The sequence below is a fragment of the Caretta caretta genome, chromosome 8, assembly GCF_965140235.1.
Source record: "Caretta caretta isolate rCarCar2 chromosome 8, rCarCar1.hap1, whole genome shotgun sequence".
NCBI classification, from domain to species: domain Eukaryota; kingdom Metazoa; phylum Chordata; order Testudines; family Cheloniidae; genus Caretta; species Caretta caretta.
Window position 1 is genome coordinate 47997242 of NC_134213.1, and position 25626 is coordinate 48022867.

Here is a 25626-nt window from a genome sequence, read left to right on the forward strand (position 1 = left end):
CTACATTCATGGACAGGCTGGGACACTATTCCCACCACATGACATTGTCGTCAATGGAGCTATTGTCCTCACTGTTGTTCCAGGGGACTTTGCATTCCCCCTTTTGCCTTGGCTTATGAAACCATACCCTGATTGCAAAGGCCCTGGCAGAAGACAGTTTAATTATGCTCTTGGCAGGTGTAGAATGGTGGTTGAATGTGCTTTGGGCAGATTGAAAACCCACTGGCGGTGGCTACAGGCCCATTTAGAGGCCAGTGTCATCAGTGCTGTCCCCCTCACTGTGGCTTGCTGTGCCCCTCCCAATCTTTGTGAAGCCAGAGGTGAGCTATTTCCCCCGGAAAGGACCTGTGCGGGCGAGGGGCCACTGAGCCGATACACACAGCCAGAAAGTGCAGCTACCACAGCTGAAGCTGGCTGTGCCCAGGCAACCGAAGTCAAGGCAGCTTTGCGCTCCCTTCCACGTTGCGGGCGTGTACAGCCCAATGGAAGAGGGAGACGAGCACCTTTCTCAATGTGCTTGGGGGGGGGGATTAATTGATTTTGGGGGGGCTCAGTGCTGGGGGGGGGCTGGTTGCCATGCAATGTACTTGCCAATGACAAGATGACTTATGGAATGGGTGGGGGCATGATTCACAATATGGATTCGTATAAGGGAGTGATTGAAGTGTGGCTTGCTGTTCGGAACCATATAGAGGCTTAGGGTCTGCTTACTAATTCCTAATTGTCCCTCATCACATGTTCACCTTTATTTCAAATCAGATTGTATCATGAGATGCAGGGACAGTAATAAACTTTCTTGATGACATAAAAAGCTTTAGTTATAAATATGTATTAAAACCGTACAACATTCACCCATTGCCAGACAGGCAACACCATAACACCAGTTACAACAGGATTTTTCCAAAAGAACAACAACAAATGAGCATGAAGTGCAAACTGTGAAATCATGTACAAGACAGAAACCCCCATCATGCCATGTCCCCTGGCCCCCGCAATCTCCTTTCTCTTCCGTCCCTCTTTTTGCACACTTAGCACCGGGGAAAGGGGGTGGAGGTATCCCCAGGAAAAGGGGGGGTCAAGACTAAGGCCTACATGGGGCTAAGTTGCCCTGCCTGGCTGCTCATGGGACTAATTGCATGGGTCACCCAAACAGGGAGTTTTCCGAGCTGTTTATGGACTGAGGATACATCGCAGGGGACTCGGGCTGTGGTGTGGGAGAGGCAATGCTCTGGGAGACAGGATAGATCTGAGACACACAAATGGTTCTCTCTGCTGAGCAATGTCCGCCTCCCTTAGCCGCTGTTCCTTTTCCAGGAACTGGGAAGCAAGTGCCTGCTCCCGCTCTGAAACCCTGTCCTCACTCTGTGCAGCCAGCCGGAGCCTTTCCGCTTGCCCCTCGCGATGTCTTTTCCCTAGCCGCAAGTCTTTGGAACTGGACCTGCTCGTTGGCCCGGTCTGGAACTTCAACTGTGAGTTCATCACGGAAACGCTTCCTCTTGGAACGGTCCGTGGAGGCACGTTGGCCCAGGCTTCTGCTGCAGTATGGGTGAGCTGTGAAGGTGCTGTAGCTGGTTGATGTTCAGGGGCTTGGACCAGGACAAGACCCAGTGGGTTATTGTCTCCAATAGCTTAATGCAGGAGCACAGAAAAAATCCTTGTGGAATTTCAAGGACATAAAATGTTTCTTTTCCAAACTGAATCTCAGTCTATTGTGAAAGAGATGCTTCACTCTCTGCACACAGCCTGTGGGGCAGTGAGATAAGTGCAGAGACCAGGCTAAGTTAAACATTCTCAACTTTCTTCCAGTCTTCAGGAACTTCCCCAGTGTTCCAAGACTTACTGGAAATCGACATGAACAGTCCAGAAAGCTCTGCAGACAGCTCTTTTAAAACTTTTGGATATGAATCTTTCAGACTGGCTGATTTTAAAATGTGGATTTGATAGTGGAGTAGACAAAGTCGGCACCTTGTAGGAAGCACGCAGGCCTGTATTTTGTACAGTGTCTTTCTTTTAAGCTGTACCCCAGAATTCTGTACTGGCTTAGAAAATTTAGTTATGGAATTGAATAATAGAGGGGGGCAGATAATGGGCTCTTCTGTTCACTGGCAATGCTGAAAAAAAGGGTTTGGGGTTGAACTGGAAATGAAATTGTTAGAAATTTTTGGCAAACCATAAAGTTTGTTTCATAAAAGTTTCATAAAAATGAAACAAAAAATCTTCATTTCAGTTAGAACAAAATGATAAGTCTCAAGAAAATGGAATCATTTTTGATTGTTTTTAATAAAACAAAAGGAAATTTTGAAATGAAGTCATTTTGAACCCAAAAGCAAAACATTTCATTTAGAAAAAGTCAAAATGAAATGTTTTGATTTTTTCAGATTTTTTCAGATTTTTTTTTTTTTAGTATTTTCGACCCAAGCAATTCAGCAAAATGAGCCCAGTTTGGTGAAACTTTTTGATGTGGTTGAATCTGAATTTTTTTTTACCAAAAAAACAAAAGTTTTGGTTGAAAAATTTCAGCCAGCTCTACTGAGTAATGGATATTGATGTCTGTTGATGTGAAATTGACATTTATTAACCCAAGAGGTAAATAGTGACTAATATGACCTGCATGGGAAAGAAGGTCTTAGGCAGTCTTAGGCCATTTGTACCATTTTGTTGGGTGGCAGGAGATAAGAGCCCAGAGTGGATGAATCAGTGAACTGGTCTGGCATACTAGGAGGTTGGATGCTGTATAAAATGGAACAATGGTCTCCTGTGGTATAGAACGGGTTCCAAATTAGACAGACCAGTGATCCAGACTGTTGGAGCAAATCCTATGAGCTGTTAGTTGCGTGGAACGGCTATTCCAACCCATACCGCTCAACTGTCCTGCATTGTGCAGGGCATCGTACACATGGCCCCAATTTTTAAAGTTGTCCTTCAGTCCTGTGCATTGCCATTGCGAAGTCCCGATTCAGCTGCTCAGCCACGTTCCTTTTTTGGAGCCGCATGTCTTGGTGTGTGATGTTGTCACATCTCACATTTGCAACCAGTCACTGCCATGCTGCAAGCAAGTGGAGCAAGGGACACCTTGCGGGCTTCCCTACACTGGGAGAAGGTCCCCAAATTCCTCTCGGAGCCTGAGATCAAGGGCATCCTTCAGGCACCCGTGTTGGCTTCCAGGGCCAAGGAAGGGGCAGCTGAGCAATTGTTTAGCCCCTTGCTGGACTCTCCTCAGTCACCTGCTTCCTTGAGTAGTTGGATGTGGAGCTGGGCTGGCTGGGTTTCTCCAGTGGCTCAGACCTCAGGCTCAAGTGAGTGGACGCACATTTCTAGTCCAGCTTCGGGAAGACCATCTGCAGCTGCAAGGATGTGGTTCACCAGCAGATCCGTTCTGCCAGGGAGGGGGATCCCCTGCCCATGCTCTTCCCTGCAGCCAGGACTGTCAGCATCCCTGGGGAACTGAGGGGCCACTGCACTGATCCACCTGCTCCCCTTTCCTATGAGCTGCAAACTTGGATCAGGAAAACTGGAGTTGCCATAATACCCGCCTCTGTCACCTCACTCCACAGTTTGGAGCTTGATCTTAACCGTATGGGTTCATCCTAACTTTCTTTCTGTGTTATTGTATTTCATTAGTATAAAAAAAATCACTAATTTGCTTTAATGCATTGCTCTTCCAAAGCCCGTGACTCTCAAGTGCTCACATTATTTTCACCTTAGCATCTTAAATATGCTTTTAGTGCACAGAATCATTGTTTAGTTTCACCATCATAAGTTCCAGGCTATTTGTATGCTTGTACTTTGATTTAAAAACAAACCCAGTGTGTCCAATAAAAAAAATTGTCCCTTATTTTAAAGTGGGTTGTCCCTCATTGTCTCTCATTTTGAGTGTCACAGTCCCTCATTTCAGAGTCCGGGGGTTGAGAGATAAGTTACAGCCTTTGAAAATACAGTGAATTCATCGGCTGAACTCTGATCCGTCTGTATTGCTCATGCTGCCAAAATTACTTCCCTTCCTGCTCCTCCATTTGGACAATTCAGCTTTTAATCTGCCACCTGAGGCACTAAGCAGTGAGTTTATAAGTTGTTAAGTATTTTAGACCTCCAGGGAGAAATGTCCAACTTACTTGGCTTCAGGCTCCACCTCCTGTCCTTGTGTAGAAAGTTCAGCTTTCCTTGAAATGGATTTATAAATCGTCGTTCCTTTTTCTAGTGCTGACACTACTGTCTCAAGCAGGGCTCCACAGGTGTCTAGCTCTCACAGGATATAACCTTCAGCGGAGACTGCTTACATCATAAATTGGTGGAATGAATAGAGGAAAAAAGGGGCCGAGAAAACCCTCCCCAAATTCCTTCCAATCTTTAACAAACATATGAAACAAGTTTAAACTTCACATGGCATTAATTCTTGTTTTTCCCCAAGTGCCTGAGTTTGGGTGGTTTTATGTCAGAGAAGAGATGTATGCTCCTATCGCCTACGGTTCTGCAAACATCGAGCGCTAGTCCTTTCATCTCGCTTTCACATTGTCAGGTTAAATTATGAAGAACATCTAGACTTTGGATTTGGGGGTCAGAGCCTGTCCCCTCTTTATCTCTCTGTAATATTTGACTGCTACAGCATTTTTAGTCCTTAAGAGAAAAGTTCTCCCACATGAATTCTAGGGAGAGGCTTCTATGGTTTCGTGTTTTGCCTTGGATGTATTCCTGACCCAAAATCATAATGTCCTCTTATATAAACTGCATTTGTACACATTTAAATCTGGCCTGATCTATGATCCATAAGTGAATGCACAGCAATATCTTCTGATCAGTCAAGAATGGCCCCGCCCTTCTTTTGTATCAGTATAAACTGTCCTGGCACAACGTGTGATGATGAGACCCACAAGACAACAACAGAAGGGTGATTTGAGGAGGTCATTGTACAATAAAGACACAACACAGTGGATAGTCCTGGCTTCTAGGCCTAGCTTTACCCCTGATCTGGTGTGTGACCTTGGTTAAGTCACTTCATTTCTCTGAGCCTTAGTCTCACCATCTGTAAAATGGGAATAATGATACCTTTGTAAAGTGCTTAACACAAGAACCTGTAAGTGTGGGTTGGGCCTCCATAGCTAAGGCTGCATCTAGACTTCCATTCTCAGCCCTGTTATGGTGTGACCAACCAGTGTGATTTTATTATGAATCTCACAATATTTGGTGGAGTTTGTTTCACATGATCCTGGATTCAAACTTATGAATTTCCCCTTGTTCAAACTGGCTACCACTTCCCCTTGCTTTCAACAGTGCTGAAGCCAAATCTCCCCCAGTCAAGATGGCAGAAATTCCACAAGAGCTTTGCATGGAAAAGCGAGGCTGCCTTTAGTGAATATGGCCGTCCCCTCTGCTTTCAGCAAAGCCAGGCTGCCCTCAGGGAAGATGGCTGCCATTTTGTGATTAGGAGGCTGGATAGGAAACTATGAGGAGGCAGGACAATGTGGAATCCCCAATGTCGGTGGTGTTTTGAACAAAATATATGTGGCCAGATGGAAGTGTAAATAAATCTATGTAACTGAGGGTTGGCAGGATGGCTGGGGAACTTGCAGCAAAAAGTCTATAAAAGGTGTAGCTATATGTACTAAGGGTTCAAAAGTGGCCAAGTGATTTAGATGCCTAAATCCCATGTTCACAAGTGACTTAGGAGCCTAAAAGTAATTGAAAGTCAAAAAGTCTCAGGCTCCTAAGGCCAAGTGGGAGTTGGGCACCTAAATCCCTTGGAGGATCTGGGTGTTAAAATGTACAGTTCAGCTAAACCAAGACGCGCCTCCCAGAAAGCTGGCATGCTCTGCCCATCACCTTTATGGGCCTGCTTAATTCTTTCAGGTAAAAGTGATGATGAAGAGAGTCTATGCAAAATAGGCCACGGTCCCAGGAAAGGTGCTGAGGACAGCAAGGATCACAAGCGTCCCAAGAGACCCAGGACAATCCTGACAACACAGCAGCGGAGGGCGTTCAAAGCATCATTTGAGGTCTCCTCCAAGCCATGCAGGAAGGTACAGTGAGAAGAGAACCGTCTGCATGTGGGAGATGTCAAGCCAGATCCTCAGCCAGTGTCACTCCATTGAAGTCACTGGGGCGGTGCTGATTTACATGGGCTGAGGATCTGGCCTGCTCTGTTTCTGTTGCATGTGGGCGCGCGTGTGTGTGTGTGTGTGTGTGTGTGTGTGTGTGTGTAACATGTACCCACGCAGCCAGAGGTACCCAGGGAACCCAGCTTTCCAAAGCACCTCCAAATGTGAGCAAATTTCCCAGCTGTGCATGCAAGAAGAAATGAAGGCGATGTGCTGTAAGGATACATATGAACGCCTGTGTGCATGCAGCATGGTGGGTAGTTCTTTGACTCTGGGCCAGACCCCAAGCTGGAGTAAATCCTCCTAGTTCCACTGAAGTCATTGGAGCGACACCGATTTACACCTGCGGAGTCCCAGACCCATGCCCTGTGGTCTGGTGGAGTGACTGGTGTCTGTGGCAGGCATGAAGTGCACCTACCAGTACCCCAGAGATTCCAAAAATCTTGCGGAAGAGCCTGCTTCTATCTCCCTGGGTTCTCAGTGTCCTAGTGGGAGTCAGGTGGAATGGTATCTTCCACGAGGAAGATTAACAAGTAATATCCTTCCTTCGGAGCGGGTTTGCTTCGTACCACTGATATGCTAAGCTGGGGGAAGCACGGTCTTGTAGTTATGGCACCAGCATGAGGCTCAGCAGAACGGGTTTGGTTCCTAGCTCCGCCCCAGACTTCCTGTGTGAACTCGGGCAAGTCCCCTGTGCCTCAATTCCCTGTCTGTAAAATGGAGATTTTAATCCCCCCTTTGGCTTGTCTGTTTAGACTGTAGTCTCTGTAAGACAGCGTCTGTCCCAGACACTGTGTGCTAGGTGCTGCACCACACAGAGTGGAGGCTACGACCCCTGTCCCAAGGACTTGATGAAAGGATCTCTTAGCTCAGAGGTTCTCAGCCTTTCTCTTTCTGAAGCCCCACCAACATCTTATAAAGACTCCATGGCCCAACTGTGCCACAACAATATTTTTTTCTGCATATGAAAGCCAGGGCTGGCGTTAGGAAGTAGCAAGCAGGGCAACTGCCTGGGGCCCCACACCACGGGGGGCCCTGCAAAGCTAAGTTGCTCAGCCTTTGGCTTCAGCCCCGGTGGTGGGTCTTGGGGCCCCAGGCTTCAGCCCCGCATGGTGGGGCTTTGGCTTTCTGCTCTCGGCCCCACTAAATCTAACATTGGCCCTGCTTGGTGGACCCCCAGACTCCTGGTTGAGAACCACTGACTTAGATCATCCCGGAAAGTTAGCGGTGGAAAGGATCTCTTAGAGCATCCAGGCTATTTCCTGGAAAACGCAAGATTGTTTCCTTCCTATTGTACATTTCTCAGTGTTTTAAGTCTTGTTGTTAAAAAAGTCCCAAGCACCTACAATTTGTGCTCAGATTAGGTGTTTGCTGGACCTTAATGTCCTAGAACTTCATGAAGTTGAACCCAAAGAAAGTAGGACCTCTGATTACTGACTCTAATAACTCCGATGCAGTTGCTGAGCAGTGCGTCTGTCCTGGTGATTCCACTGGACGATATATCCCTGACTCCATCCTCACCCAACTCTGAGATTCATATTATCCTCCAACTGGCGGTCCTCCTGGGCCAGCTACTCGGCTGATGTAGATCAGCACAAGTCCATCGAAGACAATGGAGCCACGCCAACTGGGGATCTGGCCCCTTCTCGCCATTCCATCATTAAAAGGGCCTTTTCCCACCAGTGCTCCGGCAGATAGATGTAGAGTTACGGCTCCACGGCTGTGTTTTTTCAAGGCTCAATTACAGTAATTGTTTGTTATGCAGGGCTCCTTCTCATCGCTGATCGAAGCTAACGGCTCATTCAGGCTGCTGTGGATTCCATTCTTACGGGCATGGAGCTGCCCGAGAACATTACTCCGCTGCAGAAATTGTTGCGCTGACTCCCTGTCGAGCTAGACATTGATTTTCTTTAAAGTTCTTCTATTGTGTTTAAGGTCCTGAGTGGCTGTGGGCCAGATTATAGTCCCCATCTCTGTTCTGATGTTCCCAGCCAGTTCTTCTGATCAGAAGCTGCAGGTAGCTGGACTGGGCCTGGCTGTGATCTTGCGTCCGTGGACAAGACAGCATCTTACAGTCACGTGCCACAGCTGTGAGGTTCTCCACCAGTTGCAATAGGAAGTGCTCAGTCTGTCTCACAGCTGAAACCTGTCTGGGATTCCCCAGTACTACAGTCCTCCCACCAGCCCCATCTGCCTACCCTCCCACGCCTTCCAGAATAACCTGAAGGTCAACAAACTCAGGCTCTGGTGAACTGATGGGGAAGCTTGTCCGTAGCTGAGAACCCCTCCCTAAGAAGGCCCTGCCTCCAGTCACATCCAGGCTCAACAGGAGGAGTGCTTGCTCAATGCTGCTGTATGATCACATGAGATAGTCTTTGAGATAACCAGGACCCAGCCCATATAGGACCAGATTGTATCTTGCTGGCACTGTCCCACTGGTGGGGAGCTCAAGGGGCTCCTTCCAGATCACACAGGGGGGTGTATGCTACTCCATGCCTTAGTTGCAAGGAATGGTGAGGGCGAGGGAGGGGTGCATAGTCCCCATCTCCTCCCTGCCCCCTTGGTGCAGCTTGTGCCCCTGGAGGAGCTAGGAGGGAGCAGTCCCTGTGCTCCCCCAAACACAAGCACTGCGCTTGTGCCCCATCCCCACGTGGGGATGTGAGGGAGAGGGCAGGCACCAGACATCCTTCTCTCCCCTCTGGGCCCCTGTTCTGGGCCAGGGCACGGAGTTGTCATTAAGGGTGAAATCCTGGCCCCGTTGGCATCAATGGCAAAACAGCCGCTGGGAGCAGGATTTCTCCCCCAGGCTTCATAGGCTAAACTAAATACCTTAAATTCCAGCCAGTGCAGACTGGGGACTCATCCCTAGGCATTTGATTGCTTGTGCGTACATGCGAGGCAGAGAGCGAGCCACATTGTGTGGTTCCTTATTCTTTATTATTTTTACTATGGAAGCACCCAGAGAGCCCAGTCAGGGATCAGGGTCCCATCACGCTAGTTGTTGTACACGTAGGTCATTTAAGGAGAGTTCTTTCCAGGAAGGGCTTACAGTCTAGACTGATCACCAGACCCGAGAGGGAGCGCAAACAACTGGAGGGGCGACTGCGGGGAGGCAGAGAGGATGAGGATAGTGAAACAAGTGCTTCGTATGGGAAGCAGCTCACAACTCACCATCTGGGTGGCCAGCTCCAGGGTTCACAGGCCTCGAGGCGAAGCCTCCACCCCAAAGCGGTCTGGAGGGGACGGTGCAGTCCATGGTTCTGTCTCTCTGAGATGGCTCCAGTGGTAGGAAACCTCCCCGCCAGCAGGCTGCCTGCTGGGCCTCCTGAGGACTGTGTGAACTGGAGACTCCCCGATGTTCTGGGTCACCGATCGCCGTTCCTTCTCTGGAATGAACCTGCAAAGCCGCTGGGTAAAAGACTGAGGATGTCTGCTGTGTCGTTTATCCCAGGTCAGAGAGACGCTGGCAGCCGAGACGGGGCTGAGTGTGCGAGTCGTGCAGGTTTGGTTCCAGAATCAAAGAGCGAAGGTACGTAACCTCGGGGGACGATATGGGGACAGGACTCCGTGACCCAGGAGGTCCCTTCGGCCCTATATTCTCCTGGAAACCACTGTCCTAGAGCTTTGCTCTTGCCTCCTCCGTAGATTGACTTGTTTCAACCCTCTGCATCCCTTTCCTTCCTGAACAGATGAAGAAACTCGCAAGGAGGCAGCAGCAGCAGCAGCAAGATCAGCAAAACACCCAGCGGCTCAGTTCAGGTACCACTCAAGCCCCCCCACATCCCTATGCGGCGTGAGACCCCCACGACCACTCTCGGAGACCACAGAGCGGCTGCACGATGCTGCCCCCCCAGTCGGTGGCACTGCTACTCCCAGTTCAATGGCAGCGCCTACTTCCTGCTGCCCGTGTCCCCTGGTTCCTGGCCTAGAAACCCAACTCTTCTAGCTGAGACCTCTCATTCTGCTGCAAGACGGGCCCCCCCCTGCACTCCAGAACTTGACACCATCCCAGGATCTCTGCCCGGGATCCCCCAGCTCCGTGGTGTGTTACCCCCACATCCACTAGCCTGCTGTGAAATGCCCTACATGCGTGGAGGAGTCTCCCCCTTAGCCAGCAGAGCTGAAACTGTTACTAGCTGTCATAAGATAAACAGCTCACTTAGAAGCCCAGCCACAGCATGAGACTCGATAATCTCTTGCAGCAGTGAGTTCCGCTGGTTGTTCACATGCTGGGTGAAGTAGCATTTCTTTTTATTACATGGCTTACAGCATAAGGGCAAGGGGCCGGAAAGGGCAGCTAGCGTGGGAAAGGGGGTCAGGGTTCTTGCTGCCGCTAGGGGTGAACCTAGGAAAAGATGGTTTGGCTTTAATTAAAACAGAGACAACTCAGGGCTCAGTGCTTCTCTGAGGACTTCCTAGTGCACTCGGGCAGGCAGGGGTGGGGGTGGCGAAGCCGCTCTTGCCAGGGAGGGAAAGATTCTCATTTCTGATAAGACCCCTTGGTGCTGCTCTGGGAGTGGAAAGGAGCCTGAAGGGGAATGGGAATGGCCCCCTGGCTGGTGCAGAACTGGTGAAAGGGCTCTACAACAGTCCTGATCTACAGCCCTGGGCAAGGGGTGTTTTTGCACTAGGGAGTAGGAGGGAGGGCTACACTTGTGGCGGGGAGGGGGGGAGGGGATGTGGCCAAATCACACTGCTCTTCATCTGTTCTCTGCATCCCAAGGCCCCCGGGGAGTCATGGGAAGCTGAGAGTCAGTTAGAGCAGCCCTGAGGAGGCTCTAACTTACACTACAGGCCATGGTGGCCCCGGAATGACCCCAGAATACATGGTGTGTGAACGTGATTTAAAGCCACCTTTGTGTTACCCCTCCATCCGGGCCCCAAGCATAGGACGGGAATTACTGACAGAGCATTCTCCTCTGAGCATGCAGGGCTATGACTTGTCCAGAAGTCTGGAGTGGATGGAGCCTAACATCTCTGCCCATTTCTGCAGGGAAGGAGGGATGACAGCAGCACAGCACAGAGAGATGCTGCCAAAGGGGGCCAGAAGCTTAGCTGGCAGGACAAGAAGGGGGGAGCTGAGTCCTACCGCTGGTGGAGTAGAGTAAGGAGTGCCACCATGGGACTGCGGGCTCAGGGATGTGTGTGAGAGAATTGCCCAGAGGGTAAGAAGGGACCCAGCACTGCTGCCTGGGGAGGGGTTTGGAGTGCAGACCTGTGTAGCAGCCCAGGGAGGTTAGAAACAGGGGGGCCCTACAGCAACATTTGGCTCTTTGACATCAGTTCTCCCTTGTCTTACAGCTCAGACAAACAGTGGTGGGAACGCTGGCCTGGAGGGGATCATGAACCCATACACCACGCTGGCCCCACCACAACAATTGCTGGCTATTGAGCAGGGCGTCTACAGCTCGGACCCCTTCCGACAAGGGCTGACCCCGCCCCAGATGCCAGGAGACCACATGCACCCCTATGGTAAGAGCCTCTGGGAAATTGCAGTGCTCATCTCTAGGCACCTCTGCAGCAGGTCTCTTTCCACCCACCAATACAGAGCCAGAATGGAGATTCCACCCTGACTTACACACACACACACGCCAGTTCTCACCTTCCCTGCGAGTCTCCATAGCTGGTGAGATTGGCACCTTCCCGAAACCCAGGCTGCCTTCCAGAGCTCCAGCTGGAGTGTCGTGGATCAGCAGCGCCCCCTAGTGTGGGCAGTGGCTTAACGCCCACAGTCCAGCCCTTTAGCTCTGTTGGGGGACAGCATTATGTCACTGTGAAGTGCTTTGCTAGGACTGTCCATCGCCAATAATACTTCAACATCATTTGTTTGCCTCACTTTAAGGTGCTGAGCCCCTTTTCCATGACCTGGATAGTGACGATACCTCACTTAGCAACCTGGGCGACTGTTTCCTAGCAACTTCAGAAGCTGGACCACTGCAGTCAAGAATGGGAAACCCCATCGACCATCTGTACTCCATGCAGAACTCCTATTTCACTTCTTGAGCCTTGTCTGTGTCACCTGGCCAGGCACAGGTGTCTATGACATTACAGGTTAAATTCACTTCAGATATGGCGGGCAAGGGGTTTGTGTTGCTGGAATGCTGTCAAACAATATTTTGTAGCTCAGTATTTCCAAAGACTGAATAAGTTATGGATCGCATAGTGTCATGTTTTTATTAGAATCCTACTATTAGATACCAAGTGTTTATTAGAGCTGGGCTGCATTTTTCAACTTGAAATTTTAACAATGGGGGAAAAAACAGGTTAAACATTTCTGTGAAATTTTGACATTCCCCATCTCCTGTTTACCCCCCTGTCTGGCTATAGAAAGGGTTGATTTAAAAAATTATTCATGTATTTATTTTTTTTTATTTTGAAATTTAGACAGAATTTTGATGGGGAAAGAAAAAAACAGGGAACACTTTGCGCAAAGTTTTCACAGTTCCGTCACCCACACCCTCCCCCTGCGATTTACTGGGATTTATTTCAGCAAAGTTCTCTGGCCTGTGATATACAAGTCAGATGAGATGATCGCATTGAGTGACCTTCTGGCCTTAGAGTCTCTGACCATATGATTTCTGTCCTCCTATAGAAATGGTCCAAAACTTTTAAAATTTTGCAATTTTGGCAAAATTTGATGAAAAACGGGAAAAATTTCAAAGAAATGTTCGCCATATTTTTTTTCCTGTTTCTTTACCAGCTCTAGTGTTTATTGATAAAAACAGGGACTTTTAATATAGACGTTCTCATGCAAGTGTAGACATCTAGAAACTCCTAATCTCTCTCACACTAACTGGGAAACTCCTGGCAAGAGGTTGGTATGTTTGGGTGTGTGCGTATGTGAGCGCACATGGGGTGTGTGTGTGTAAATGTATGGACTCCACAGACACACCTGCATATAGTATCAACAAAGTTTATTCCTAATTCTATCAGAAATGTACTGTACAGCAAAAGTAACTTTATTTTCAGTGTGAACCATATTTAAGGAAATGCTTGATGCACTTAAGTTATAAGACAATAATTTACTTTTATAAAGGTTATGTTTAGTTTGCAAAAGCCCAGCGGCAGGGAAGGAACATTTGATTCCTTGCAATCGAGAGGTCTTTGGTGCTTTCCATCTGCTTGGTTGCTTTTAAAGGTTGGTTATAATCCAAAGACTGTCTGTGTCAGTCATTGGAGCCTGATCCTGGGCCCACTGAAATAAAAGGCAAAATTTCCATGGACTTTAATGGGGCAGGATCAAGGCCTGTATCTGCTCTGCTCCCTCTGTGTCTCTGAGTCATAGCTGCTGGCTTCACTGACCATCTCAGGAGTTTTCCATTCCTAGCCCGGTAGAAGCCAATAAAGCGATGGAAGAGTGAGATGGAATATGTTCTGCCCTATGCATCATCAGCAAGCGGATTAGCCCTAGACGACTGCAGACCTGGTGACCAACACGGGATCCTGATTCTCCCAGTAAGGAACCGATCCAAAGCCCATCAAAGTCAATGGAAAAGCTCCCACTGGTATCACTGTGCTTTGAATCAGGCCCTGGAAGGAGAACGGGGAGTCATTTTTCATGATCTTGGGGCGAGTATGCAGATCCTTGTGTGAACATTTACAAAGGTCTGTATTTGACCTTGGGCCAACGCTGATCAGCTAAGCTCAGATGGCAGAATCTAAGGGCTGGTCTACACTGGGAATTTACAGCTGCACAGCTACGCATAAGTGCTGGAACTAGGGGTGCTGTTACACTCCCTGGCTTGAAGTGGTTTCCATCATACCCAGGGTTTACAGTTTGGATCAATAGCTCGCAGCACCCCCACTGCACAGATTGTTCCAGCCCCCCTGCAGCTACATCACTCAGGGGTGTGATAAATCCACACCCCTGAGCAACACAGGTAAACTGACCTAACCCTCTGTGTAGACAGCTAGGTGGATGGAAGGATTTTTCTCTTGACCTAGCTATTGCCGTATGGCTTACCTGTGCGGATGGGAGAACACAGGTAGTGTCTACACTGAAGCGCTGCAGCTATGCCACTGTAGTGTTTCAAGTGTAGACAAGCCCTACACTGTTGCTGCTGTTGAGCACAGATGGGTTTCCAGTACCCTAGCGGGGAGCGTGAGGCCAGCACTTTGGGTTTGTTCATGCGAACGCTTAGTTTACGGCCAGCTGGGGTGTGAATCTACCCTGCATTAGCTGCCCGTGCGGACTCTGCTGATGAGCACCAACCATTCCCTAGTGCATTTTAATCTGCTCCAGTTGCAAAGCAGGCTAGATCAAAACGCACTACAGAAAGTTTGGTGCTCAGCAGCAGGGTCCAGACAGACACGTAGCTTGCAGCAAGCCCAGGTGTCAATCTACCCAGCATTAGCTTGCCGCAGCCTAGGTGTTTGCATAGATGAGTCCTGAGGAACACGCTCCGTTTGGACCTGATCCAAAGCCCGTTGACATCAGAGGCTTTTCGATCAAGCCCTTCATCTGGATCCACGTGAGCTATTCCTCCTCCAGAAGAGAGAATACATATGGAGCCCCACATGGTCACTTTTCTGAGTAGACCCACCCTTTAAGCGATGGGTTGTCCTGCTCTTTGCTTCCCTAGTGCAGCACAAAAGCATGAAGTTTCAATGTCCCAGTGGTCTTTGGGACAAATCAAGTGTGGGAGGGCTTCCTGCTATCCACCCACGTGCTCCACTGAACCGCTGGGGAAGCCACAGGCTCCTTGGCAGAGTTTTTCTTAGACTCAAGCCCTGTGCTGAGGCAGGTGCAGACGCGTCCTTATCCTATTATAGTTTCTGTGTTGTGTAATTTTGTGCTGTTGTTATGGATAAATTATGCAAACAACAAAATGTAAAATGAATGAAAGTAACTGTGGTGCTGTAGTTTCCGGCTAGTGGCCATGTTAAAGACCTGACACTGAATGTAAGGGGGGGCTGATGGATGAAAATGACACGCCATCAGAAGTGATGTACGAAGATTAAATTAAAAATCTCTGCAAAGTGGCTGGTCTCTTTGTGTGTGAAATGTTCTGTTGATTCTGCGGTTATCAGAAGGGTGGGGATGTCAAGGAGGAAGAGGAGTTGGGCAGGGCATAGTGAGATAAACTGACCAAAGAAGGATAGCAGGCAATCTATATATATTTTTAACAATGAGGGCTCTATTTGACAGGGGAATAGCCACTCAGAGAGAAGCAATCAGAGGTCCACAACTGGTCTGTACCTCTGCCTCCCACTCAGAAATAAGCCAGTCACTGCTTTCCAGCTGGAAAGCCCCACTAACTGGCACTTCAAAGTCAAAGGGGTAACATTAAACCGGACAAAACCCTGGAGAATCCCTGCATGGGCTGGGGAAACGTGGTAGATAAAACGAACTATAGCAATAGGGATTTTCCATCTCTAACTCCTGGGAGCTACAGCCCTACTCTACTGAGGGTCCTATGTTGCATTGCTTGGTGTTTGCTCACTTTATGAGGCCTGAACCAGAGCCTTTGAAGACTCTGGGAGTTTTTCCATTCACTTTTTTGAGCGTGGGATCAGGTCTCTCTGCTGCTGTCTTTTGGTAGCCATTCATTCAAGCACTTTGCGCAATTCATTGTTTTCCTGCACTGGCTCAGTGGTCACCATAGCATCAGTCCCACCTTATATGGGTCTGCAGCATCTTCGCTTGCAGTATTCGGACCATTGGTTAGCTGTCTTTTAAAGCAAGCGGTAGTTGTGCCTTCCTTTAACTCTGGCAAGTTTGGTATCAAAACAGACAAGTGCAACAGGGATTGGGGGCAGTGCTTAGCACAATGGGGCCTAGATCCCCCCAGTTCTTGCCTGTTAGACGTGGGGATGACACACTGGCTGTCTCCTGACAGTGGTGTTGCAGGTAATTCAACACATATTCCACGCCCTGCACTGATATGATCTCAATCACAGGTAAACGGTGTCAGAACTGCCAGCCACATCAGGGAGGTTTTAATACTAACAAGGTCACAGAAGGTCTCTCCAGCTGTTCCTATGTCTTTCTTTGCTGCTTGTATGGCTGTCTGGGTGGAAGGCAGCGGAGAGAAAAGCACAGAGGTGGAGGAAGTTGGGGACAGGGATTTCAATTCAGCCCTCCGCAGAAGATTTAAATCGTGCTTAGGCCTTATAGTGGGTTAATTTCACCCCGGGTGCTGAAGTGAGACACCAAACCCAACAGGGCTGGTGGTGAGGATCAGGGCTGGCTGAACAGACACAGATAAAACAAACTAGCTGCACCCTCACCTCCTAACTAAAAACCTGAAGGCTTTGGAAATTCAAACTGAAACATCTTCATTTCTTCCCCCCACTATTTTCAGACTGGGAAATCAACGGGAGTTAGATGCCTAATGCCTTTGAAAATCTAGGTCTTGCTTCCTAGAAACAACCAAATGTTGCAGACCAAGGAGGCTGGGTTGGTTGGGATATTAGTCCAAGAAGCTGGATACCTGCTGGAACCTCTGGACTTCAAGGGGTTCAGTAATCGTGGCTGGAAGGAGTTATGGAACAATGTCCTAATAATAGGATTGCTTAAAGAGGCTGGAATGAAAGGAATCTGGCCTTAGGCAATGGTGATCAAAACCTTTCAGATCTCCTCTGAAAAAGACAGGTAAAAGACACCATTAGCTAGAGGCCAAATCTTAGAGACAGCTCTCACTCTGGTAAAACTCCCATTGAAGCCAGCTGGAGTTTCACCTCCGTAAGGGCTTGGGTTGGTGATTTCAAAGCAGGGCATTGAAACCCTACTGAAATTCAGTGTGTGACGGGCACCGTCCTCCGTCAGCCTCCTTTGAAAGGGCTTGTGGTAGGCCAGGCCACTTGGGCTCCCAGATCTGGCCATACAAATATAGAAACGTCTGAGGCGGATTGGCTACTGGCCATATCAATGTATTTCAGAGCTTAGTGCTTATTGATGATATTTCTCTGTAAGACAGCAATGTTCCTAGTGGTGTGTAGGACACAGAAAACCCTAGATTGCAGAGAAAATATGGTTTCTTAAACCTGTCCACCACCAAAAATGATTTCCAGGCACATGGCATGTCTTTCCTGTGCTTTCTTCAGAGGTAGCTTTACAAAGCTGCTGGCTAGACTGCTCCTGATACTGCCAACGGCCCCTGAAATGGCCCTGCTCAATGGGATGATATCTCTTCTGGCCTAATGCACTCATTCCTTTTGCCCTGATTGTGGGTCTCGGCAAGTCCATAGCCATGGCGGCCCAGATCCGCAAAGGTATTTAGGTGCCTATCTCCCACTGAAATCAATGGCAGGATGGCAACACAGTACCTTTGAGGAGCTGGGCCGTTGTCACTTGTTATCAATCTGCACCCTCCATTTTGCATTGGGTGGCACCCATGAAGGTGCGTAGGCATCTAAGCGCCAGACTTAGGTGCCTAAGTCCCAGTTTTGGCTCCACTGTGATCCACAAAACTCCTCCTATAAGTGTCTGGACTCACTGGCTGCCTACGTTTTTCAGAATAAAAATGACCCTATATTCCCTGGAGGTCACATTCCTGTCTCTGCACATGCTCACTCTTAAGCGTCTGGCCTCCTGAGCCCAGGGTGATTCACAAACCAGGGGAAGTTAGTAGTTCACCAGTCTAAATTATGGGCAGGGCCCAATTTAGCAAGTGGCCTCTGAGCATTCCTACTGGATTGGGTCCCCTTCAAAACGCAGGGGGAAAAGAGCAGGCGGTATGTGTTATAACTCCTAGCCTAGTAGCTAGAGCACTTCCCTGGGGTGGGGGAACTGCACTGAGTTTCCTGGTAGAGTTCCTCTGCCTGGTAAGGGGGACAGGATTTGAACAAGGCTCTCCCATTTCTCAGGAGAGAGCACTCTAACCCCTGAACTATGGAATGCTCTATACAGGGCTCCCTCAGCCTCTCCTGGGGAAGCTGTAGCATGCTGGATAACTAAGGAAAGAGTGATTGGAGCAGGGGGACTAGACCCAGAATCTCCCACCTCCCAGGTGGGTGCCCAAACCACTGGGTAACAGAGTCATTGTCTCGCCCACTGTGGATAAATACATAAACAGACATTCGGCCAGAGAAAGAGAGCAAGACAGCATGAAAACATTGTAGTCTGGTGGTTTGGGCAGCTACCTGGGAAGTGGCAGACCCTGGGTCCAGCTCCCCTGCTCCAATCATACTTTCCTGATTTATCAAGAGGGCAAAAGCTTCAACAGGAGAGACTGAGGGACTCTTTTATCAGAATCTACCAAAGCTCACTGGTTAGAGCGGGTTCTGCAGGAGTAATAGACCCCTGTCCGAATCCTTTGCCACCCCACCCCTGATCCTGAGGGAGAATTAAACTTGGCTCTCCCACATCCCAGACGAGTGCTGTCATGACTGGGCTGAAGGTTCTAAGGTGGACACCACCTCCTCCTCCTCTGGCCATTTTATGAGGCACCAGGTAGGCACCTAATGTGTTCCCTCAAAAAGTGCCTTGGGTACCTAAGTCCCCTGACTCCAGGCAGTTTGTGGATCTCAAAGCAGAGCTAGGTCCCCTCCCTGAAGCCTGGATTTAAGCGCCCAGCTCTGAGGGAGGGGCAGGTCTTAGCACAACCCTTTCTTGGTGGCACCTCTCAGGTTGCCCATCTTGCATTCTGGCTTTTGTGGATTGAATTCTAAGGCACCTCTCTCTCCCCATTCATTGTACAGGGAGCCTTGGTGCCTAACTCAAGCTTTGTGGGGTGCAGTGTTGTTCTTGTGAAGTTCTAGGCACCTAAAAGTTAGGCACTGTGAAGCTCAGCATCTCAACACCTAAGTCCCTTTGTGAATCCCACCCCTATAGCATCACTAGAAATGCTGCAGCAGCACAGCTGTAGTGTAGACACTGAGGACTTGTCTACACAGACGCACAGCTGCCCCAGTGCAGTGATTCAGTGTAAGCACTACCTACAGTGACAGAAGGGGTTCTCCCATCAGCGTAGTTAATCCACCTCCCCAAGGAAGAATTCTTCTGTCAACCTAATGTTGTCTACACCAGGGCTTAGGTTGGCTTAACTATGTTGCACAGGGTGTGAAATTTTCCACAACCTGGTCTACACTGGGGGGGGATCGATCTAAGATACGCAACTTCAGCTACAAGAATAGCGTAGCTGAAATCGACGTATCTTAGATCGACTTATAATCACTTAATTTGCGTCCTCGCGGCGCAGGATTGACGGTCGCCACTCCCCCGTCGACTCCGCTTCCACCTCTCGCCCTGGTGTCTACACTAGACGTGATAAATCGATCCCCGATAGGTCGATCACTACCCGCCGATTCAGCGGGTAGTGTAGACATGGTGAGTGATGCAATTAAGCCAGACTAATTTGATAGTGTCCCCCAGTCTTTGTGACTGCCCTTTTGATTGTGAAACTGTTCTGAGCCCTCACGTTGGCTCTGTCACCTCCTCTAGAGCTAAAAACATCAAGAAGTGTCAGAATAAATCCTTCCACTGAGCAGAGAGCTAACAATGGGCAACAATCAAGAGTCATTAAATTAGATGATCTTCTGTTTAAAGGGAAACCCCTGGAACAATGAGCTGGATGCAGTGTAGAGAAACCAGTTTGCTCAGGTGGGCCATAGCTAAGCAACAGATCACCTGATGAGAGACTTGAAGCTGCTCAGGGTGGTCACCTGACAAGGACCTGGAACTCTATAAAAGGAAGGCACTCTCACTACCCCATTTTAGAAGCAGATTAGAAGCAGGCAAGGCTGTGCGTAAGGAAGGGTCCTGGGATCCTGAAAGGACATAGCCCAGCTCCCAAAGCGCTTTCATAGTGGTGAGAAAACTGAGGCAGGATTTTACATGAGGGTTTTGTTGCATTTCCATAGATTTGCATATTTCTCGTGCTGTCCAAGAGTAATGTGTGTGTTTAGAAATTCCTTTACGGAGTCTGTTTGTTACATGCCTTTACTGTCATCCAGCCCCTGAACAAAGGAACAATAAACCAGATTCGGTGGAACTCTGGGAATGTGCAAAAGCTCCTAGGTAGGCTTGGGAGAGCTGGTGCTACTTTCAGGGCCTAGACAGTTGGACTGTCCTCAGCTCTCAGAAAGGGGTGTTATACAGAGGATCTCCTCCCTGGAGTGGGTGGAGAGGTCCAGGGTCACAGACAATGCCCTAGCAAGACCTGAGCATGAAGGATCCAGGGACTTGGGTCCAAACAGGGAAATCCCCTGCACATCATAGAATCATAGAATCATAGAATTTCAGGGTTGGAAGGGACCCCTGAAGGTCATCTAGTCCAACCCCCTGCTCGAAGCAGGACCAATTCCCAGTTAAATCATCCCAGCCAGGGCTTTGTCAAGCCTGACCTTAAAAACCTCTAAGGAAGGAGATTCTACCACCTCCCTAGGTAACGCATTCCAGTGTTTCACCACCCTCTTAGTGAAAAAGTTTTTCCTAATATCCAATCTAAACCTCCCCCACTGCAACTTGAGACCATTACTCCTCGTTCTGTCATCTGCTACCATTGAGAACAGTCTAGAGCCATCCTCTTTGGAACCCCCTTTCAGGTAGTTGAAAGCAGCTATCAAATCCCCCCTCATTCTTCTCTTCTGCAGGCTAAACAATCCCAGCTCCCTCAGCCTCTCCTCATAAGTCATGTGTTCCAGACCCCTAATCATTTTTGTTGCCCTTCGCTGGACTCTCTCCAATTTATCCACATCCTTCTTGAAGTGTGGGGCCCAAAACTGGACACAGTACTCCAGATGAGGCCTCACCAATGTCGAATAGAGGGGAACGATCACGTCCCTCGATCTGCTCGCTATGCCCCTACTTATACATCCCAAAATGCCATTGGCCTTCTTGGCAACAAGGGCACACTGCTGACTCATATCCAGCTTCTCGTCCACTGTCACCCCTAGGTCCTTTTCCGCAGAACTGCTGCCTAGCCATTCGGTCCCTAGTCTGTAGCGGTGCATGGGATTCTTCCGTCATAAGAGCAGGACTCTGCACTTATCCTTATTGAACCTCATCAGATTTCTTTTGGCCCAATCCTCCAATTTGTCTAGGTCCTTCTGTATCCTATCCCTCCCCTCCAGCGTATCTACCACTCCTCCCAGTTTAGTATCATCCGCAAATTTGCTGAGAGTGCAATCCACACCATCCTCCAGATCATTTATGAAGATATTGAACAAAACCGGCCCCAGGACCGACCCTTGGGGCACTCCACTTAATACCGGCTGCCAACTAGACATGGAGCCATTGATCACTACCCGTTGAGCCCGACAATCTAGCCAGCTTTCTACCCACCTTATAATGCATTCATCCAGCCCATACTTCCTTAACTTGCTGACAAGAATACTGTGGGAGACCGTGTCAAAAGCTTTGCTAAAGTCAAGAAACATCCACCAGGGGAGCCCCTCCAGGGGTTTAAGAGGGGCCTATATTTTTGGGTGCCCAACTTGAGCAACATTAAAGGGGTCTAAGTGTCAGAGGGCAGGTGCTCAACGCCTTCTGAAAATCAGACCCCGGGATGGTATCTCAAATTGGGCATCCCAAATCACAGGTTTCTTTGGAAAATCTTAGCCGGGATTCTTCTAACTGTCTTTCCTATCCCCATGGCATACCCCTCTTTCCTGACATTTCCGGGAGACTAGAGCCCTCTGCTTTCAACAGGGCAGGTTCAGCTGTACCATGCAATGCACATGTTAGGCAAATCCTGATCCTCTGACCCAGAGGAGGACACGATCCCCTTCATTCTGTGTACATGGACTCTACCCCAAATGCTCAGGTGGGCCATAACTAAGCAACAGATCACCTGATGAGGGGGCTTGAAGCAGCTTAGGGTGGTCATCTGATAGGGCTTTTTCACTGGCTACCTCTCTACTTTGACCCTTGTCCCCTTGTGGCAGGGTGATGGGATTGGGGGAGCACCAATCTCCACCCCCCTGCTCTCTGATGTCCCGCTTGGGGTGGGTTTTGGCCTCGATGCAGGCACGCTCCTCAAATGTGTCTCTATTTCAGAGCCAGCAGTCAGGCCTGTAAGTTGTGGGTCACGGCAGCCCATTGGCCCTATGTCTGTGGCTGGCTCTCAGGCTCCACCTCCGGGGGACAGGACAGGGCTGGACGGCTACATAGCCTATGTGGCTCTGTGCGAGTAGGGCATCTTTTTTGGGACTCCAGTTCTCCTTGAAAACCATCAAGCCTGAACCTATTGCCGCATAGGAGTCATGGCTTAGCAGCTGGCCAGCCATGCTTTTAATGCCCTTTAGTGGTCATTTATGTATTTCTTAGCTCAGGAAATTCCCTCCTGGGCTTGTTGCAGAATGCTGTCCTGGGAGTTGGATGTGTCTTTGTTGTTAGTGTGGCTACTTGAGCTCCTTGAATATTTTCATCCCACCGTTTTTCTCATTAAAAAAATATTTTAATGACAATGTTTACATTTTGGTAAAAAATAACCTTCCAGCCTTTTCTCTAAAAACAAGATATCAAACATTGCATGGTTGGTTGGTTTTTTTCCAGTACTTTTTCCAGCTTTTAGTGAAATTTTTCACTTTTCAGGTCAGTTTTTTGCATTAAAAAAGCTGGTTTTGGTTTTTCAAAAACCAAATAATTGTACTGAAATGATTTTTTATCAAATTTTTCTGGTTTCAGATTATATTGAAAAAACTGAACACGCTTGCAGAAATTTTCATTTTAAAAAAATGAAAAGTTCCCAAAATTTCTTGTGGGAGAAATAGTTGGCATTTTCAACCCCCTCTACTAGCTATAAAGTGTTGGCAGAACAACTCAAAGGGCCAGATTATGAGCTGGTGTAAATTAGTGTTGTTCCATTGATTTCAGCAAAGCTAGCAGTTTCTTGGGGTATCAGACACATATGGGGTAACTTTTTAACCAGTCAGTAGCACAAGCTGTTTCCTCATGTCTTCCCATGAATGTGTCTTAATTCTTCAGCACATGACCTGTGGCAGTTCATAAGGGTGTAAGCAGTGTCAGGATGAGCTCTGCCCTGACATCTGGTGGTGAGGTGTGGCAAGTTGTGGAAAAGAACTTCAGGGACTGATCTCATTTGCATAGGCACACCCACCCTGCCTAGAATGAGGCCATAGCGGCCCAAATGGTCACTTTGGCTGCTGTGGGAGCCCCAGTGTCTCTGTTATTGGGGCAGGAAGAATAAATTGTTATTACCCTGATTATGGGAACTGTGCTTGGAACTGTACTTGGCCTTTTGTTATGATGGAGGGACTCACCATCAACTAAGTAGCACTCGCTAGGCAAGGGTCATGGGTTCCAAAACTGTGTGAATTGAGAGAGACTGGGGGCAAATATTAATACTTGGTGGTATGGGCCCCTTGGTGAGGGCCTTACATCCTAATTGCACTTCCTCCTCTCTCCACTGTGGAATATCAGAGCTAATTTTGATTTCATTAGATATCTAGTTACAGGCCGCTGAGCTTGCTTTAGGCTAATAGTGCACCAGCACTGAGGCTCCCCTACTATAAGCTGAATTCACCAAAGAGCTGAACTGACTAAGAGCTGAAATCACTGAGTGTTGTGTTAAGTAGTGGGGGAGCCTGAAGATATATTGTGGAGCAGTTCATAGGACGGTGGAAGCTGCTGGTGGGACACGGAGCAGTTCGTGGGACGGCGGGAGCTGCTTGTGGGCCGCAGAGTGGAGCTGAGCGAAGCAGTTCGTGGGGCGGCTGGTGGAGCACAGCCGAGCCGAACCGAGCCCTATGGAGCTGTGGGGCGGTCAGCTTCAGATCATGTAAGGTGCCTCTTACCCCCGCCCCCATCTCCACCCAGGTTGGGAGGTAAAGCACTACAGATAAACTTTTGAACTCTGGGGCTGCCCTGACTAGGGACAGAGACTTTTGGGTCATTGGACTTTTGGGACTTTGGGTGATTTGGGGTTGCTGGACTCAAGAACCAAAGGGAAAGGGCATGCCCCAATTTGCTTGGGGTGGGTTTTTTTGCTCGTGGGTTGTGTTATGAAGCCTGTTGGTGGTGTTTCCCCAACATAATGCCACATTGTTTCTCTCTGTTATTAAAAGGCTTTTTGCTACACTCAGACTCTGTGCTTGTGAGAGGGGAAGTATTGCCTCTTGGAGGCGCCCAGCGGGGGTGGTATATATTTGTCCCAGGTCACTGGGTGGGGGCTCGAGCAGGTTTGCATTGTGTTATTGGAATGGATCCCCTAGATATTGAACCCGGCCCTTGTTGCTGCCAACTCTGATGGGCAGAAGGGTTACAAGGGTATATCTACAGTGCAATAAAAGGCCTGTGGCACAGCTTGCCTGGGTTGGCTGACTTGGGTTCATGGGGCTACAAATTTCTGTGTAGATGTTTGGGCTTGGGGACCCTCCCCCATTGCAGGGTCCCAGAGATCAGACTTGGGCTGGAGCCCAAAAGTCTATGCAGCAATTTTTAGCTCCCTCCCACCCCCAAGCCCTAGTCAGTTGACCCGGGCCAGCTGCAGGTGTTTAAGTGCTGTGTAGACATATCCTAAGTGGCCAAGGAGCACCATTTGCAATGGTGACCCTTGTCTCCTAAGCAATGAACTGAAGCCCATCATGTCATCTGACCTAGGGGAGCCAGCAGTCAGCACATGACTGACAACTTTCAGCCCCTGTCGCTATCAGCCACGTGTCGGGTTAAAACTTCACTATAGCCACCATTACCGATCTCCTGGGTTGTCCAGTTCACAGGGCAACCTCTCCATGTGATGGGCCCTTTTGTGGTGCTAACCTAACACTTTCAATTCCATTTCTGCTTATCCTGCCCCCTACCCATTTAGTGGCTTGTTTCCTTCTCTGGGTCGGACAAACTACAGCCTGCTGCCACATTGAAAAGGAAAGAAACTGGGGGTTTCTCTGGGAGTCTCCTACAGAAACCAAGTCATTCCTGTTTTACCCAAAGCAAGGACACTGAAGGGGAAGGGACTGGGCTGTGACCTTGGCATCTCAGTGGGAACACTGAATTAACAAAGCCCCCAGTGTTTTCAGAGGCTGCTCCATGGCCAACCGGAGATCAAGGCAGAGATTACCTTTCAGGTGAGGCTACTGATTAGATGATATTGATAGGAAGGAACTAGCTAGCTCTGAATGACCTTATGTTAATTAACTTGCTTCCAGTGATGAGTTTATACAGAAGCTTGGCCAGATGTAGCATGGAATGAAGCTGAAATACACTCAGCCGAAGTCAGCTGGAGCACGTAAGCTTCTAAGCAGCAAAGGTCCAAGGCTGTGCTATCCAGAAGCTTGTAACAATGGGGACAGAAATTCTGTGTCTAGAACAAATACACTCCAAATTACGGGTCAGATCCTCAGCTGGCTTAAATCAGCATTGCTCCTTTGAAATCAACAGAGCAAAGCTGATTTAGATCAGCTGAGGATGTGGCCCTAAATAGACCTGAGCAGTGGCGAAAAGCAGTGGTTGCTAAGTGGCATGTTCAGGGACCCAGAGGTTAAACTGCAAAAAGGAGAGAGGAGACAGTAGGTAGACGCTTGCCAGTTCTGGTGGCTGCATGTTGTCGGAGGGGAAGGGATAATCAATGCACCTGAAGGAAGCTCAGAGCCAGACGTGGGAAAGTGTGTTTATTTGTGTGTGGAGCTGTGC

At 48.8% G+C, this 25626-nt stretch overlaps 1 protein-coding gene across 1 annotated transcript in view; it reads left to right on the top strand.

The window, feature by feature from the left end:
- LMX1A (LIM homeobox transcription factor 1 alpha) overlaps positions 1-15074 on the top strand; it is a 143389-nt gene extending 128315 nt beyond the window's left edge. The window contains exons 5-9 of the mRNA XM_048861952.2: positions 5845-6014; positions 9544-9621; positions 9782-9851; positions 11394-11564; positions 11935-15074. Coding sequence (XP_048717909.2) covers positions 5845-6014; positions 9544-9621; positions 9782-9851; positions 11394-11564; positions 11935-12095 — 650 coding nt within the window. The 3' untranslated portion in view covers positions 12096-15074. The remainder of the gene's footprint in view (positions 1-5844; positions 6015-9543; positions 9622-9781; positions 9852-11393; positions 11565-11934) is intronic.
- Positions 15075-25626: the final 10552 nt, after the last annotated feature.